The 20,638-nt window shown below is 35.9% G+C and overlaps 1 protein-coding gene across 1 annotated transcript; it reads left to right on the plus strand.

The window, feature by feature from the left end:
* Positions 1–550: 550 nt before the first annotated feature.
* Positions 551–7,277, plus strand: LOC111057681. The gene is made up of 3 exons (XM_022345137.2): positions 551–1,184; positions 2,171–2,456; positions 6,808–7,277. The coding sequence occupies exons 1-3, from the start codon at positions 762–764 to the stop codon at positions 7,275–7,277; spliced, it is 1,179 nt and encodes a 392-aa protein (XP_022200829.2). The 5' UTR covers positions 551–761.
* The last annotated feature ends 13,361 nt before the right edge of the window (positions 7,278–20,638 follow it).

Below are 20,638 nucleotides of genomic sequence, written 5' to 3' on the forward strand. Positions count from 1 at the left end.
TGTAGATAGCGGGCTAGAGGTGTAGATAGCGAGCTACAGGTGTAGATAGCGGGCTATGATTGATTCCTCTCAGGTGTAGATACCGCCTTTGATTCCTCTCAGCTGTGTTGTCTCGACGAGAGCTCAACTGGTTATGAGGTTCGGAACTCGAGTTGAGAGGTGAGAAAATGCTGTGAAAACAATGAAATATTTAATAACTGAATCGAGAAATGCTATTTCACAGAAGAACAATTAAATCAAGTTATCTGGAATTTTTTACGAGATTCTGTAGATGAGACAGGCTTAGAACAGGATTGACAAAGAAAGATCAAAATCAAGTATGTGTGCAATATTGTAAATAAATGAAATGCAACAACTTTGCTACTGTAATACATTAAATATTAAAATGTCATATTGATGATATTGATGACAAGATAAGATTCATGTTTGAAAAATGAGTTGCTCTTACTTTGATGTTGAAGGATCTAACATTGATTTGAATTATAAAATTAGAATCATGGGTTTTATTGGGGCATAGACATGGGGGATTTCTAGCAGGTGAAGTCTCATGCTAAGTTCTAGACGAGATTTTTTTTTCGTCTTCTAACACATGGATGCTATTCGAAAAATGATCGTGTGTGGGATACTTACAATCTGATAACGATCTGGGAGCACGTGTTGTTGTTGGGGGAGAAATTCGAAATTTTTTTCGCCTTGTGGCATGCTCTCGCTCGCACGTGTCTGGAACAGAGAGAGAAACGTATGCTATATAAACACAAGCGATGAGAGGAAAATTATCATTTACATCAGAGACAACAGAGACTTCACACACACACGAGATGAGTTCTCCATCCTTTATCCTGCCGGATAGCCCGCCCCCGCAGCATGTGCTAAACTACTGGCAGCGCAAAGCTGCCGAGTCCTGTGCCGGCTCTTCTGCTGCTGCTGCTGCCGCTGCCGCCTCCGCTCCTGCCTCCGCTGCACCCGCACCCGCTCCACAGCGTCCAACATCACCAGGGGGCGAGATGGTGATTCCGGACAGCCCCATCCAACGCTTGCGTCCAGCACCTACGTGGGCGCCGCGGCGTGCTGTGTTGACAACGCTGTCAAACAACATCAGGCAGAGGCAGGCCAAGAGGAAACTAGCCTTCGAGGAGGGTGAAGTCAGCGGCGAAGAGGAGGATGAGGTGCTCCCTCAATCAAAGGTTAGTTTCAACAAATATTATTAACTTGTGTATGCACAGATTTTTTAACAATCAATCACGGAAAAAAATCTGTGCACATACAAGTCTTTGATTATTTGATATCAATATCATTTGATCTGAATATTATTTGAACTGATTAGAATGCAAGCAATATTTCCTCGAACTGATTAGAAATGGTATTATGAGATATTATCGTTTGAAGTATTCAATCATGCATAAATGTCAGCAATATTATTTGAAGTGCTTGGAATGCAAAGGAAATATTATTTGAACCGAATAGAAATTGATGCTAAGGAAATATTATTTGAACTGCTTAGATATTATTGTTTAAAGTAGCCAATCATGCAACATTGTTACCAATATTATTTGAAGTGCTTGGAATGCAAAGGAAATATTATTTGAACCGAATAGAAATTGATGCTAAGGAAATATTATTTGAACTGCTTAGATATTATTATTATTTAAAGTAGCCAATCATGCAACATTGTTACCAATATTATTTGAAGTGCTTGGAATGTAAAGGAAATATTATTTGAACCGAATAGAAATTGATGCTAAGGAAATATTATTTGAACTGCTTAGATATTATTATTATTTAAAGTACCCAATCATGCAACATTGTTACCAATATTATTTGAAGTGCTTGGAATGTAAAGGAAATATTATTTGAACCGAATAGAAATTGATGCTAAGGAAATATTATTTGAACTGCTTAGATATTATTGTTTAAAGTAGCCAATCATGCAACATTGTTACCAATATTATTTGAAGTGCATGGAATGCAAAGGAAATATTATTTGAACCGAATAGAAATTGATGCTAAGGAAATATTATTTGAACTGTTTAGATATTATTGTTAAAAGTACTCGATCATGCAACAATGTTATTTCAATAACTGATATTACTCACTTTATGCAGAGAATTCGATGATAATCTGATGTAGAGATCTGAAACAAATAAGACACTAATCAAATATTTTTCAACAGAAACGTGTGGTGGATGAGGACTCCTCGCTCGTACCGTTAATAAAGGAGGCTGAATTGGACTTTGTACAACTCGTTAACAAACCTCTACCCAAGCCATGGGTCCCGCTGCGAGAGTTGGAGGAGGATCAACCATACCGCATCGTCGCGGCGAGGGAGCACACAAACCAGCACGGGCGACGTATAATTTTAAAAATAATCAATGCAGGAAGCAAATGCGAGGTGTATCTGCCTCAAAGATTCGCTTCCTGCATTGATGCGGGAAAAATACGCCATTTCAACGAAACTTGTAAAAATTATGTGTTAGTAGTAACACATAAGTGTCCAAATTGGACAGATATAAAAATTGTTAAAGCTTTACAATTTTTATATCTGTATACAATTCGTTCACCTATGTGTTACGAATTGTATAGATGTATGTGAATAGTTGAATAGTTGAATAAAATGTGTGCATATTTGATAAAAAATTGTTTTCAATTCTTACCTGTTGTTGATGATGTTGATAAGTTCGTAATGAATTTCACTCAGAAGAAGAAGAAATGCTTCAGCTGCTCTGTTGTGAATGATAATTTAAATAGGGTGAGCACGTATTTTATAGTTTGTTGTGAGCATGCTCACTAGACTTTTCCACCACACACACACACACGCACACACACACACACACACACACACACACAGCTGTGCAGGCAAGCGCTGCCAGCTTCTCGCCCCCTCCTACATTAGCACGCGCTCCCACAGATGTGGGTGGCCCAGCATCATTTCTTCCCTTTTCAAATCACATTCACCTTTCAGATTTGAAATAATATTCTTATCATTCAAGCAATGTATCATAGCAATATGGATTCACTTCAATCTGACAGTATAGCATTAGATGTAGAAATATGAATTCACTTCCAACTCAATGCTTGAACATTAAACCAAATCAAGTTGATGTATTGATTAATTAATTAACCTCAGTTAATGTTCAACCATTGAGTTGAAAGGTAATGAAAAATGGTATGCAGGAGAAAAAAGCAGAGTTCGAGGAAACGGGGTAAAGGTATCTTGAGTTCAGCAGCAAGAGTTTTTAAAGGTGTGTCAGGTTTGGCAGGTAATATAACATCAACTATTCTAAATAAGGTAATTGATAACCTTGGGGAAGAATATCATATTCCCGGATACGAGTGGTGTGGGCCGGGCACGAAGGTTAATGAAAGGTTAAAGAGAGGTGATCAAGGTATAAATTCGTTAGATAAAGCTTGCAAGGCCCACGATATAGCCTATACTCAAAATAGCGATAATAAAACTCGGGCGGTAGCTGACAGGGCTCTAGCGAACGCTGCATGGGACATTTTCAAAAATCCTCAAACACCCCTTGCCGAGAAAGCACTTAGCTATCTTGTTACAAACGTTATGAAAGCTAAAGCGGCGTTTGGTGGGACTTTGAGAAAGAAGAAGAAGAAGAAGAAGGGGGAGAGGAGAAGTTATAGTAACGATATTAGACACAAAGCTATAGCTCAGTTGAAAAAGCATATTGCAGGAAAAGGATATTTTTTGAAGCCTTTTCCTGAAAGTGGTGGCAGACTTCTACCCCCACCCCCACCAGCATCATATGGAGTGAGTTTATTCCCTCAAGTTAAGAAACGTAGAACAACAAAGAAGAAGAAGAAGAAGAAGAAGACATGAATATTGAAGGAGAATTGAGTAATTATGATTTGATTGATTGGTCGAAATTATTACAGATTCGGTTAAGAGGTATATATATGCTAGATGCATTACCCAAAAAAATTCTAAAAAACGAGAATGCCATTGTGAATTTAGCAAGGGAAAGCGAGGATGGGACACATTGGGTAGCATATAAGAAAATTGGTTCTAATGTTTGGTATTTTGATCCAATTGGAAATTTACAACCTCCATACGAATTGGACAAATATTGGAAAAAAGAAAATGGAGTAAATATATTTTATAATGTAGAGCATATGCAACCATTAAATAGCGATTTTTGTGGTCATCTTACATTATTGTTTCTTGCAAATCAGTTGTAATTAAGTGTTTGTGGTGAACACACAAGATGGTGGTTATTACATTACGATCTAACACAAGTGATCTCTATGAACATTTACAAGAAATTATAGAATTGGATAAAAATCGTGAATGGGAAATTGGATTGATTAATTTTTCCAGTTACAATAGTATTGCAAACATTAACAAAGGAACAAATTCCAGCTTCAAATATGGTGATAGATTAATCGAGTTGGATACTGGTGCATATGAAGTTGAGGATATTATAAAATCTTTAAAGAATAAATTGAATATTGATGACAAGAAGAATAAACTTATTATACGTGCAAACGTAAATACTATGAAGATTGAAATTCATTCTGATAAAGCCATTGATTTAACACATTCTGATTCGATCGCTAAGATACTTGGTTTTGATAATGTTGTTTTGCAGCCAAATAAATGGCATTATTCCAAACATTTGGTCAACATAACAAGCATTGACAGTATTGTAATTGAGTGTAATTCAGCTTGTAATCTACCGTTAACAAAAACAGAAAATGTACACTTTTCGATTCTATCTGAGATTTTCGAACTGCTCAATATTCTAGACAGCGGTCATCTACATTATGATTGTACAAATGATTCGTCATTATCTGTTGTTAAAAATTCCGATGAACTTTGGAAATGCTTGTACGATATTGCAGATAAAAAATGTAAAAGAATGTAGAGATTTATAGCATTAGATGAAATAGAATTTCTCAATTCAATTAGATGTAGAGAGAGTCATTGACCTCACTTTGGATTAGAGTAATATGGATTCACTTTAATCTGTCACCAAGGGAATTTTTCCCTCTCATCTATACTGGGAGAGAATTTCTCAATTGATTCTTATCTCCTTTCCTTTTGGAAAGGGTGCGGGAAAGAGATGGCACGAGTAAAAGAAGGAGATCTCTATCTCTTGAGCCTGTCATCGTAGTATATCATTGGAGCGAAATGGATTCACTTCAATCTGTCAGTATAGCATTAGATGTAGAAATATGAATTCACTTTAATCTGACACCAAAGGAATTTCTCAAAGTGAGTCTGGCATTAGAGCGAAATGCATTCACTTCAATCTGTCAGTATAGCATTAGATGTAGAAATATGGATTCACTTTAATTTGACAGTAGAGAATTTTTCCCTCTCAAAGAGATTTTTTCCCCACATCTTTAGGTTTCACCTCAATCTGTCTCAGTATAGCATTAGATGTAGAAATATGGATTCACTTTAATTTGACAGTAGAGAGAGGGAATTTTTCCTCCTAAAAGGGAAATTTTTTTTTCCCTCACCTGGAGAGAGAGAGGGAGATATCTTACCCCCCTCACCTCCACTGGACAGGGGGAAGGGGAAATCTATTTTTAGAAAGAGAGAGAAAGATATATCTCCCTCTCTCTCTATCCCCCTCACCTTCACTGGACAGGGGGAAGGGGAAATCTATTTTTAGAAAGAGAGAGAAAGATATATCTCCCTCTCTCTCTATCCCCCTCACCTTCACTGGACAGGGGGAAGGGGAAATCTATTTTTAGAACACCCCCCACCCTACAGGCGGGGGGAAGGGGAGGAGGGATGGACGAGGGGTGAGAGGGGGGAGGGGATTTCGAGCAAAAAAGCTTCCCAGTTTTCCCAACCTCCCTCTACTTATAGACTAAGAAAATAACTATTGAACTGTATTATGATATGAAAAAGCAATTTGTAATATAATAACTATAGATAATAATCATATTGTTATGCATCTACATAAATTGGCGGAGCTTTGGACATATCAATGTCCATTCTTTGGGAAGAATATTAAAAATATCCTCCCCACTAACTCTCTACCAAAACGTTAATTTCATTATTTAAACTAAGGATTTATTTATTAATGGAAATATTGTAAAAGTTTTAATCAATATGAATATTGAAGAGAAAAAAAACAGAAAATTGATAAAGTAAAATAATTATATAGGTAGATAAGATCAAATAATTGATTAATAAAATGAAGTAGGCTGAAAGTAGATCAGGGTTATCAAATTTCAGTAATATACAGCAGTATGCAGTGGATAATTGAAATAACATGAGTTTATATAATATATATATATATATATATATATATATATATACAATTCGTTCTATAACATGGTTTAAAGGTTTATATTGGTGGAATGGGTGAGGGATGGTTGTCATGTGATCGTTCTAGGGCGGGACAGTTTCAGTCATTTGTTCCAAAATATGTTTTTTTAAAGTCAGGTTGAAGCTCGCTCGGCTCTCGATAGACCTGATAGAAACAGGAAGTGTATTCCATGCACGACAGGCACTGACTAAGAAGGATTTTGTGAAAATAGTAGTTCGATGATTGGGTATCCTTAAAGTACTTTCTCCGGTTCTAGTATGTGAAGCATCTATCCTCCTACCTTCAGAGACAAATTTGAAATCATCTTTAAAATAGTTCGGATTACCGTATTTCAAGATATCTCTAACAAGCTTGACTATTCGAAAAAGCCTCTGGAGACGGAGGACAAGCAAGGCCGAAATTTTGCTTTTCGTGTGGGGCGCCCGATCACCTCTCATGCAACTGCCCGACTCGTGGACAGGGAGCAAAAAATGATAATATCCGAAATCACCCAAATGGGAACGGCCAGGTATCAGAGGTCCAGATGCCGGCCAGACCCAAAATGGACCAGTAGATTGGATACCATGTATTGCAGCAGGAAAGACGAACAACATCTACGTCAGACTACGCATAGAGGGAGAGACGAGAACCCTGCTAGTGGACACCGGAGCCGAGATATCCATCCTGAAGTATCCGATAGAAGGCATGGATTTATCGAAAGAACACTCAAGATCACGGGGAGTGACCGGCGCTATGCTGGGGGTATTTGGCATAAAATATTTTAATTGTCGGATAGCACACTTGAATTTTGTTCACCCTTTCTCTAAAGCCGAAATCGCAATACAAGCTGACGGCATTTTAGGAGCTGATTTCCTAGACAGAGTTGAAGCAGTGATAGACGTCACAGAGAAGAGGAGAGACATCACAGAGATCTCTTCTCTGTGTAGACGTGAAAAGAAAACGAATAACGTGTTGTGGAGTCGCACCAGAAGAAGATGAGTATAATGAAATAGGCAATAAGCGACAAGGATCGCCAGTCAGTGCAGTGCATATCATGGAACGGAGTGGAATGGATAGAGAGAAGAAAGAGAGACCGATAGACAATGATAACAATGACCAGGGAGTGGAGCGTACAAATGACAGAGCACAAGGAGATAGAATTGATAGCGAGAAACGAAATACCGCACAAAGCAGAGAGGCCGACAAGGAGAAGAAGGAGGAAAACAAGAAATGAATGTGAAGAGCGGTGGTGAAGGAGGAGGAGGGTCAGCCTTGCGCGCGCATCCAGATTAACCAACAGTCGACATCAAATGTTCCGCTACCTATAAAAATTTCCCACCCGCAGGGAAATTCCCAGTCACCACGGCAATGCAGTCGAGACGAAATTCCCTCTGTAGCCTGCATAGGGAGAGCTTCAAACTGTGACGTCACCGCGCGCGGCACAGTTTCTAAAAACCGTGATAATGACGAATTCACTTATGAATAATTGAGGAATTCCAAATTCTTGGTGATACCACCACAGTCGGAGCTGTTGATCAAATTGTCAATTGATGGGGATTTACACGGTAATCCGATATTAATTGAACCTCACCATCAGATACCGGGTTTGTATGTTAGCAGAGCTCTAGCCATACCTAAGAAAGACTGTGTAACCACTTCCATAGTTAACGTGACAGAGAACGCAATAAAATTACAGAAGAAGACAGTAGTTGGAACCAGTGAATTATTGGATCATGAAAATATTGGACCATTTATAGCAACCATATTGCAGGATGAAAGTGATAGCCAAGAGATTCGTCAGAAAATAAAAGAAAAAATAGCTCACCTTCCAGGAAGAGAGAGAGAGCAATCCTGGAGCCTGTTCTAATGAAATATTGGGCAGTGTTTGGGGAACCAGATATGGAGGGTTGTAATGTTCCTGTAGAACATAAGATTCCAACCACAGACGACAGACCCATCAGGAAAAGACCGTACAGAGTCCCCTTTCATTTATCACTCTTAATCAAAGAGCATAAGCATACTTTTGTAATCCTATCATTTGATATTATCATTAAATCTATTGCCTTTAATCACTAAACCAGTATAAAATATGAGATTTTCTATGTATGTTCCAATTACTAGGAAACATTTTTCGAAATTTAATAATTTACATTACATGTAAATCAAATTTTAATAATATACATAAATATATTTCTTTAATTACTACTATTATTATCATTATTATATTCATTTAGTAATTAATCAACGCCACCTTAAGTACCGAACATTACTTGGATATATGAACTTATTTAGGCTATTGTATAAAATATATATATATATATAATATATATATATATATATATATATATATATTAGTAAAAGGATCGGCAGTAAGAAAAATGAATGTGTTAGATGAATTGAGTGACTACAGACACGTTGGTTGTGAGGAGTTTGATGATTGTGGTGTGTATGCTGGATTTTTGAGAGAGAATGGAATGAATGCTTTAAGTGCTATACATCTGAATATTAGGAGCTACCATAAAAATTTTGACGATTTTATTGTTCTTTTGGAATGTCTTGGATTTAAATTTGATGTCATTATTTTAACCGAAACCTGGTTGAGTGTGGATGAGAACATAACACACTTGGAAGAATATTCTAGCTTTCGTACTACAGTTAAATTTAATCAGAATGATGGAGTAGTTATTTATGTAAGATCTGAACTGAATGCATCCTGTGAAGAGATTAATGTTGGAGGAGTAAATTGTCTAATATTGGATTGCCAAAAATACGAGCTGAGTTATAACGTTTTATGTGCTTATCGCTGTCAGGGCTTGGACCTGTCAAATTTTATCAGTGGACTTGAAGATAGATACATCGATAGGAGGAATAGATTGGACAACACTATTGAGATTATCGCTGGAGATATCAATTGCAATATTCTTACTGACCAAATTAATAATATTAGTAACAGATATCTAGATGTGCTCTATGGGCTGGTTTTATTTCCTGCGTTAACGTTCCTACAAGGCTGACGGCCTTCTCTTCGACTTGCATCGACCACATTTTTGTCAGGCACTTTGATACGGAGGCTCTCCGTCCGGCCGTTTTCCGGTCTGACATTACTGACCACTATGTAACGTCTATTTTAATTAAAAATGATAATCAAGCTCAGAATGTACCAAGATTTGAACCTCTCCAATTCCATGCTTCTATTGATTACTTGAAATTCTCAGAAACTGTTTCACAGCAAACCTGGCAGGATGTAACAATGATAGAAAGCATCAATGAATCTACTGAATCATTCGTTAAGAAAATTCAAGAAATTAAACATAGTTGTACAACAAATAAACCAAAAAGATTCCAATTAAAAAAATTAAAGCCCTGGATAACTGATTCGCTTATCAAATCGATTAAAAAGAGGAATAAATTAAGTAAGCTTGTTATAAGACAACCCTTTAATTTACAATTGAAATTATACTACAATAATTATAGGAAAACATTGAATAGATCATTAAAAACTACAAAATATAATTACTATAGGAATAAATTATTATCCGATTCTAAACCTATTTCCTTTTGGAGAATAATTAATGAAATATCGGGTGTAAATCCAAAGAATAACTCATTTCCTATACAAAGTTTTCTTACTAAAAGGGATAGTAACGACAGCCGAAGTCCTCAAACAGGAAGTTGTACTACGGTTTCTGATGTTACCAATAAATTTAATATATTTTTCTCAAAAGTTGGAGAATCTCTTGCAGACGTTATAAAACAAGGCAACCATAATATTAATCTACCTGACATGGATCACCCTCCATGCAATTCGATTTTTGACTTACAGCAGGTGAGTGAGATGGATGTTGAAAACTGCATTTTGGAGCTACGAGGTAGTTCTGCGCCTGGCTGCGATGGCATATCAGCATCTCTTTTGAAGGATAATATAAAATCTACTGTTACTCCTCTTCGTCACATTATTAATAGAAGCTTTACATCAGGAACTTTTCCGGATATTGTCAAATTAGCGAAAGTTATTCCACTCTATAAGTCTGGCATTAAAAATGATTTAAATAATTATAGACCTATAAACCTTCTTAGTTTCATTTCTAAGGTCATCGAGAAATGTTTCAAGAAGCAATTGACCAAGTACCTTAAAAACAATAACATTCTAATGGATAATCAATTTGGCTTTAGGGATGACCGGAATTCGTCTAATTGTTTCTTTCAGCTTAGCGACTATCTGAGACAGGGTATTAATAATAATAAATATATTCTATTACTATTTATTGATCTGGCGAAAGCTTTTGACTCCATTGATCACGATTTGTTGTTGAATAAACTGACGGCCATAGGAATAATTGGTGCTGCACACGATTGGCTTAAAAGTTTCCTGTCAAAGCGTCGCCAGTTGGTATCTATTGCAGGAGTCGAAAGTAGCATCCAAGATATCAATTATGGTGTGGTTCAGGGCAGTACCCTCGGACCAATTCTATTTCTGGTCTACATTAATGATATTATTCAGGTAAATATGAGTGGTAAAATGATGCTTTTTGCTGATGACACAGCCGTTTACTTTGGGGGAGACAGTTGGGAAAATGTGTACAGAGTAGCTTCAAGTGAGCTAAGACAATTGAAAAGCTGGTTTGATATCAATATACTCAGCATGAATACAAAAAAAAACTAAGTGTTTGCCTATTTTCCTGCGTGACAGTCGTGCTCCCCCTACCAACTTGGAATTGAGGGTTCACACGTGCGGGGCTGATTGGGGTAATACATGTGGCTGTGATTTAATAGAGACTGTCTATGAATATAAATATTTGGGCATTCATATAGATAGTCGATTGACAAGGAGCTCTCATGTTAGATACCTTAATAGTAGGCTGAGAAAAATGATTTATGTGTTCAACCAGCTTAGGGGAATCCTCAATATAAATCATTTGAGAACAGTGTATTATGCGTACATTCAGTCCATTATTTCCTACGGTATTATCCTTTGGGGAAGTGCACCCAAAGCGTTGTTAGATCAAATATCAGTGACTCAGAAAACTATAATAAAAGTTGGCCTTGGTCTATGCAGAATATTTCCATCCGTACGATTGTTTCAGGTCTTCAACGTTTTCAGAATCAGGCAGCTATTCATTAAATCAGTACTGATGTACATGTTCAAGAATAAAATATATTTCAATTCAGAGTCCAATCATCTTTACATGACAAGACATTCCCGCTTACATCACTCGGGTCTTCAACGAAACACCCGTTCAGCCTGTGATAGGAATATATCATACCTATGCCACACTATTATGAATAACATTCCTCAAGAAATAAGTCAGCCGGGCGCATGTAGTTTCTCAAAATATAAATCAATAATTACAGATTGGATAAAAACGCTGAATGAAGATCAATGTGAACGGCTACTTCAATCTATTTATCAATAGGATATTGGTTACTGCTAAAGTTTGGATATTCTCTTTGTCCCAATCAATATATCTTTTTGCCTAGCGGTTCACCTTGTGATGACCAACGTGTCTGTGGTGTGTGTGTGTCTGTGGTGTGTGTGTGTGTGTGTGTGTGTGTGTGTGTGTGTGTATGTGGTGTGTGTGTGTGTGTGTGGTGTGTGTGTGTGGTGTGTGTGTGTGTGTGTGTGTGTGTGTGCGATTATGAAATTGAAAAAACTTATTTCTCTTAAGTTCAATCAGGAAAAAAATGTATACTCTAATCACACAGTACTGGTTTCATTGACCCACGAACAGGCCAAAAAGGTCTATGTGGGCTCTTATATTTCATTAAATAGAGTGAATCAACTTGGGATAGGTGCAATAAGATAAGTTTTACCACAATAAAATATGCTAAAACATTGTTGAACTGGATTAAACTAGGAATATTATTATCATAAATATAATATAGATATATATGATAGGGAATAGAATAAGGTATTGATAGTATTATTTGTATTACATATCTCAAGTTGTGTATTTGCTCTGTTGAAATATTATTGTAAATTGTGTAAATTTTCCTGAAATAAATTCAATTCAATTCAATTCAATTTAAGACCAGTAGTAGAGGAACACCTTTCGGATATGCTTAACAAGGGAGTAATCATACCATCTATGAGTCCATATAGTGCGCCAGTTGTTTTAGTCAAGGAAAAATCCACTGATGGAACAATAAAGTACCGTTTCTGTACTGATTTTCGCGCCCTTAATGAAGTTATGAAAACAGATGCCTATCCGTTGCCTCTTATCAGCGAAACTTTAGAACATCTGGGAAACTGCTGTTATTTCTCTTTACTCGATTTGACTGCTGGATACCACCAGATTAAAATTGCTAAGGAAGATCAAGAAAAGACGGCGTTCACAATGGTAGGCGGGCATTTTGAATACCAACGTATTGCGTTCGGGCTATGTGGAGCGGGAACGCGACAACTAGTCTCCCCGACAGTAAAGCTCCTCTTGAAACCACATTCGAGGGGATTTACTGACGGCGTCAACTAAGCTCCTGAAAGAGGAGCTTTTCTGACGGGGAGACTAGTTGTCGTCAGCGACCGAGGAGCTTAGTTGTTGTCGTCTACGGTCCCGCCAACTCGTCTCCTCTGAACCAGTGGATTTACTGTCGGGGAGACAAGATGTCGGGGAGACTAGTTGACGCTAGCGTGCAAGGAGCTTGGTTATCAGGTTCGGCTTGGTTATCGGGTTCGGCTCTGAGCGCCGGAGTTTTCGTGAGTAAACTGACATACATATATTTCATGCACTTACTCTATGGATTTCCTCAAATCACGCCTGGTTTTCCCAGTCATTCATAGCTTTTTCAAGATTTATATCACATTTTTCAAGAACCAATAGTTCAAACTTCATACTGAGGTTCAGCTTAGGTATTGGTTCATATTTTGATGTTCTTATCCAAGCGCCACATTTCAAAACAACAAGCGAGTGAAGCAAGTTCAAAATACCCTTTTGACTGATATGATTTACAAGAGAGATCTGGTTCAATGGGATTTGCAGGCGAGCGAAGTGAGTCCCATTGACACTGCCGGGGTCCAGGGGTCATGGAATTACAGGCAGTGGCAGATGGATGGATCAAGGAGAATCCAGCAGCAATAATATATAAAACTTGAGTGAATTGAAAAATTTCAAAGTAGAATATTATAGGTTTTATCGATGGAGCTATTTGAGACTAGTCGGCAGGCTCGCTTCACTCGTCTGAATTTTTCATATGGGCATGCTTCTTTCCATCAAAAAGTCAAAAGAGACTTTCAGGAACTGTTTGATTCGAATTATGTAGTGCAGGATGGAAAAAATAGTGTTTCTATTGGTATGAATAAATATTTCTCTGTAGAGATATTATGAAAATTATTGTATTCAGATCAGGCCTTTAAAATTTGAGATGGGAATTTATTTATTTAATCAATGAGAATTACACAACTTACAGAAAAGTACCACAGGCTTATACGTGATTGTAGGAATGACGTGGTCAACTTACAAAACATCCATATCAAACTCTCTCAAGTATGAATTTTCTGATAAATGGAGAAATATGCATAGAAAACTAAATGAGAAACTGGAGAAAAGAATCCCTCTGATTTATCACCGCCATTACCTCAAGTTTACACTTTCAAATTCAGTTGATCCTGAAAACCCTGGAAAAACAACTTACTCTGAACTTAAAAAAATATTACACGGACCTGTGGAACAGATTTAAACAATTTCTGTCCATAAAGTACTGAAAACCCAAAAAATATAGAAAAATGTTGGAAAACGCCAGCTTTGAGCGTATCTTCGGTGAAATATTGAGCACCTCTCAACATAATATTTTTAGACCCTAGCTGAATATTTGTACCTAATTTAAACGTTTTTTGTTCTCGAAAAAGCTGAGAAAAAGAAGTAAAACACTTATTTTGGGCTTGTGTTTGACGTTATACCACAGCTCTTCCAATAGAACATTTTGTACACCTGAAGCAATACCTACTATTACTTTAGTAATAGTAATAGTAGGTATTGCCTAAAGCCCATGTTATACGGGCGCTAATGCCGCGGCGTTAACGCGGCGCTGGCAGCGCTGAACCAAGTTATACACAGCGTTGTTAGCGCGCACTATAAAAGTAACATTGCTAAGTCAATTTATCAGCGCTCGTATAACATGGACCTTGAGGTGCGTACAGATTTTCGCGCCGCAAACACGTGCAATTCATTTTTTAACAGCTGATGCCAAGCTTTTTATATCTGTATCTTTTTATATCCGTTTCTTTACGAATACAGATATAATCAGCTGATGGAAAGTGAATTGGTCGTGCTCGCGGAGCGTGAATCTGTACGCACCTATTTACCAAATTTGAACATTTTCTGTCTATTACTTCTTTTTAAAACCGAGAAATTCAATTCAATTCAATTCGTTTATTTCCACTTGGCATACAATACATGTACATATTTATATTTGAAATTCAACAAAAAAAGAATCACATTTTTACAAAAACAGTACAAAGAACATATTGATTGAGTGGAATTCCCCCAGTAAGACTATGCGTCTGAGATTGGGGGACAGTTCCTGCAAGCAGTATTATTCAGAAGTTATATGGTATTATATTTACTATAACTTAAATTACAATATGTGTGATTAAAATTACAAAAATAAGATTCAGATAACAGTAGGTGAATTATAAGTGATAACATAATATAGTGTTGGGTAGCTTGATATCTAGAGTGGGAGAGCAAGAGGACCCAAAAACCGGAGATAATTTATTGTTTTATAAGCCTCTATTATGTCAGAATTATGTTACGCTATGTTAGAATTATGTTACTCTATTATGTTACGTTAGAAAACGCAGAAATGTTCTTTAATGCTGGAAAACCCGCTTATTTTAGGTGTATCTTTTGCATTATTCCAAAGTCCTCCTATTACTACATTCTTACTCCCTAGCTGAGCTTCTGCACTAAATTTGGATATTTTCTGTTCATTTGTTCTCGATAAAGCTGAGAAAACGCTGAAAATAATAATATACATCATTAGTTTTGGTTATTTTGAAAAATGTGACGTTTGTTCAGATTTCCAGGTTTCAGATTTGAGAGTTAGAATATTATTACTACCAGCCAACTTCACACCAGCCCCAAGATTGACTTGAATGTTTGAAAATTGTATAGATCGTATTTACAAGGCTCTCTTGTTCATTGAAACAATAAGAAGTTTTAGGAATTTATCAATATTTTAAAAATGGAATCGGCATCCTTGAAGAAATATTTCCAAGAAAAAGTGACTGATCCAAGAAAGGGAGGGTCGTCATTTGGAAATGTTGAAAGGTTTAACAGAAATCAGGTTTTCCCTAACAATAAACTCTTGTTTTGTGACGCCTGCACAGGTCAACTGTATTGTCTGGCGATTACTCATCACAGGCCATAACACTGTGCCAAAATCCCCACTAAAGTGATTATTCAAAAGTTGTAGAGAGGATTCATGACTCTGACTAATGTGATTGACATGACCTGCGTCATTTCCGCCCTTAGAACTCTGAAAAATCAGAACAATATCGAGGAAATGTATTATTTTCAACGCTGTTCATTGAGGGACAAAGACAGAAGATTCAGTGGAGGGTGTCAATAGAATAGAATAGAATAGAAAAAACGTTTATTGAATAAATAAGCTACCTTAAGCGAACCTCAAAGAGGCTGCTTGACAAGGTACTATTTTACAAAACTTGTAAATTCAAATATAATCATACATATATCAGTGAACTTTATTTTTACTTAACAGTTAAATTCACTTATCAGTTTATTACACTGTCAAATTTACTTACAGAATTTACTTAAAAGTCAAAGTTATTATGATATTAATTAATTAATTGTTGGCTCAGCTCTCAAAAATCTAAAGAGTATTATAATATATAGTCAACCTGAACTTACATACAAAAAATAGAACAGAATGAATTACAACAATACAATACATTAATAATGAGTTACATTATGTTACATCTAAAGTATAATTATTCAACCAAATCTTTAAATTTCTTTTCAACAGGCGCATATTAACAAACTCAGCACAATTATCGTGTAAGTCTTGGAAAGTTCCTGGTACAATGTAGATTAAGGTGTTTCTGGCCAAATTATTCGAAGTAAATGGTACAACATACCTCTCATTCCTTAAATCATATCGATTAACTTTCATAACTGAATATTTTTTGCAAAGTAATTTTCTAAAATCAAAGTAAACAGAAATATACCTTTTATATTCAAAACCTTGCATCTATTCAAAAGGTTCTCGTACGAAATATCTCCCTGAGAATTACTGACCAAACGTAAAATCTTCCTCTGTACCGAAGATATTCTCCTAAGATAATCATTGCTAGCAAATCCCCACCCTTGCAATCCATATCTCATAACAGACTCTCCCAAGGCTATATACATCATCCTCTTCACTTTATTAGGTATTAAATCTTTAATATAATTCATTTTGGCCAATACCTGTTTGAGTCTATTACAAACATTTTTTATATGAATATCCCAACGAAAATGACTGTCAACTGTTACTCCTAAATACTTTTAATTTATACAATTCGATATAAACTGACAATCTGTTGTACATATGAAAATATCTTGCTCCTGCAGTTGGAAACATTCACAGCAATGGTGCTTAATTTTGGGTTCCCCAATTCTTTTCATGTAGGATGAGGTTATAATTATGTAGCACCTTGGTTTTGGTGACATTTATATTTAAACAATTATTATGAGACCATTTAGCTAGAGTATTGGTATCATGTTGTAACCGGTTTTCGGCCACATCTAACGATTTATGAGAGGAAATCAACAAAATATCATCTGCAAACATAAAAATCTTACAGTGAATCAAATATCTAGGTAAGTCATTCGAGTAAAGTAAAAACAGGTCAAGAACCTGTTGATGGTAGGAGAAAGCATTCAGCTTTGAATGGAATCCTGGAAATTCTTCGAAGGCTCGCTCCCACAATCGCTCATAGCACATACAATGCACGGAGTGTGAGGGTGACAGTTCTTCCCCGGCAGTGTCCAAATCGGTAGTGTCCAGTGACAGTCGTTAAAAAGTGTTCAAGTGATTTTGGTCATGTCAGCAGTACGATTTAAAGCAAGATATAAAGGGTTTCGGTGGGAAGATGAAAGTGGGTTTATTTATAAGCAAAAAAAAAATTTTAATGGTTCCATTTATATGGTTTGCGTTAAAAAAGAGTGTTCTGGGACTTGCTCTGTTGAATGCAATACTGGGGAATCTAGTGTGGGTGAATGCTCAATTACTCGTAGTCATTTGCCAGAGAATGCCTGCAAGAGTGAGCCCAACGAATCAAGAATTGAGGCTCTTAGGTCTTCAATTCTTCAAAGGGCAGGAACAGAAAACATGCCGAATTCAATCATCTTCCAGGAAGAAATCAACAAGTAAGTGATACATTTATGGATAATCATCCTATAGTCATCCCACTAATTTAAAGAACCTATAATGGAGTTCAGTAGTTGAATAGAATTATTTCTAATGTAGTTGTTGGATAAGTACAATAAAACAGAGAATGTTCACATTTATTCGATATGAGCAACCAAAATGGAAAATCTTAGAAATGAGTAATTTCAGAATTTCAATTTAGAATATTTAAGACATATTACAAATTCTTTATAATTTGACATATCATTAAATATATAAATAAATAAACATGATCATTCAAACATATACTTAAGAAAATGAATTATAAAATCAAGGCATCACTAGCAAAAGGAAACTCTTTGCTGCTGGTGAGAGTTGCAAAACAGTAAAAGAAAAACATAATATTTCGAAATAATCCAGAAAATTTGGGTTAAGATTCAACTAATTCGGTATAATTACAGTAGGAACTTTAGAACAGTTGAATCATCAAAAATCAACAAATATTGTGCAGAGAGAACACGATAAAATAAAAAAAAGAATTGAAATTGAATATTAAATTGCTATATCTCAGGTATAGAAAAATTCTCTCTAAAGGTAGGCGCACACAGATCGTCATCGGACGGACGGCACGCATTGGACGGATTATATGATTAGATTTGATGCATTGTTTTCAATTGGAATGCGCATACCTATCCACACTCCATTTAAAAACAATGCATCAAATCTATTTGTCCGATGCATGCCATCCGTCCGATGACGATCTTTGTGCGCATACCTTTAATCCACTCTTTCATGGTCTTCTTACTAATTTTGAAATACAAATCAAAAGGTATTTCATTGATCAGTTTACTGCTTGAGTAAATTAGCTACCTTCTGATCGATGAAAGTCTTGTAGAATGAACTTGATATTTCTCTGTTACACCCCGTTGGAAATTATAAGTGTGTTCTTGATCAGCTTTGGCAAGATATTTGTATTTTTCACCATGTTTTTTTATTTATGAACCATAATTTTATTTTGTAAACGTAGCTTTGACATTATAGTTGTCAACATCAAAATCCATGAAAAAAAATTAGATGGGTATAACTTTGGTTTATTTAAGATGGTTTCTTTTATTTTTCTGAATGATGAATAGATTATCCATTTGTACATCATATACAGCACCCCATATGACTAATCCATATTGTAAAACTGATTGAAATATGGCATGATAAACTGTTTTTAATTGATAGCAAATGAATTCATGAAATTTCGAGGATTCATTCTTCAAGTTATATTGTACTAGCTGTCAGGCTCGCTTCGCTCGCCATATCCGTCTAGCGAGGGGGCTCCGCCCCCTGGACCCCCGACTGGATCGTCCAAGAATGAGATCAGCAGGCTCGCTTCGCTCGCCTGCATTTTTCGTTTGAGCATTTTTATCATATGTTAGGACAATCCAGTCCGGGGTCTGGACTAAACGTCTGAACTAAATGGATATGGCGAGCGAAGCGAGCCTAACAGCTAGTAATATAATATTCCCAGTAATAGCTCTGATTGAAGTTAGTAGTGCCCAATCAATTTTTCCCCGATAAATGCATTTCAATCTTCAACTTGGTGCCAACCTAACAAAGTCAACTCAACTTAATGCCAACCTGACAAAATTATTAATTTAGTTGTCAGTTAACAACTGTTTCAAAGAGGTACTCTATCTAGATTATAGTTCTATAGTAACGTATGATATGGACATTTCAATTATAATTAAGAGATTGGGAGAAGAGAAATAAACATGCTAAAAGACGAACTTTAAACCCTTAAAAACAACCCTAAGAGCTAAAATATTACCAAAAGATTTCTTAGTGCGCCTCTAAAGGGCCAACTGAACATACCTACCAAATTTGAACATTTTTGGTCTGGTAGATTTCTAGTTCTGTGAGTGAGTGAGTGAGTGAGTCAGTCAGTGAGTGAGTGCCATTTCGCTTTTATATATATAGATTGAACAACATACTTTACTTGATTTATTAGAATAACAATTCTACGAAATACTAAATAACTCGAGTTATTATTTGAAACTGAAAAGGATATTTACAAAATGTGATTATAATCGCTTGCCGATGATTCATAAATCACATTCTTCCCATTATCCACGCACAAGTCTTGAGCTCATGTGGACATCACCTTCAAAGAATGTAGTTGGTAGTTAATTTCCGAAATAACGATTATAACATTTATATTGTTTTCGTGGTGGAAATAAAATGTATTATCAACTTATCATTCATTATTAATATTCCACTAACAATTCATTAATCATAATTTTCACAAACAAGCTATTGAGATTGAATGAAATCCTCAAGTAACATTTATCATGTTTATTTGAACATAAAAAAGGATACTATTGTTTTTTTGAAAATGCGATTCTTTGATATTGATAAATAACGTTACATATTGAAAAAAGAAGAGAGGATAGAGTTTTTCTTGTGTGTTTTTTCTGGAATAGTAAGGACTGTTCAAAGCCTTTTTGGTCTGTAACTGTTCAAAATTCATAATATTTCATCTACTGTACAATGCTATAAAAATAATATGGTTGCATCTCAGTGAATGCAATTCAGCATGGAGCCGAACCAACTAGTTCTGATCAGAATTCACATTCACAAGCTTTGTTTTGTTTCCTCCTTCACCTTATTGAATGTATTATAGATAGCCCATTTTCGGAAAATTGAAACTTCATCTCTGCTTGTATAATTTTCAGAGCACCAGTCGAAATCAGGAATGCATTGAATTTCAAGCGAATGGAGTGTTCGATGCAAAGATTCCATACTAGATCAAATCCCGGGAGCGTTGAGGATTTCAAGCAATTTGAAATTGAAATAAAGAAATGGTATGCAAAATATGGGGAAGTAAAATTTTCTGAAAATATCAATTTTTGAAGAAGTTATTCAATTTACCAAAAATAACTCTATACTACTAACTCTTTACTACATCAACAATACTATGAAGAATCTATCCTCTGAATCTCATGGATTTATCTCTTACTGAATTT

The sequence above is a fragment of the Nilaparvata lugens genome, chromosome X (assembly GCF_014356525.2).
Source record: "Nilaparvata lugens isolate BPH chromosome X, ASM1435652v1, whole genome shotgun sequence".
NCBI lineage: Eukaryota > Metazoa > Arthropoda > Insecta > Hemiptera > Delphacidae > Nilaparvata > Nilaparvata lugens.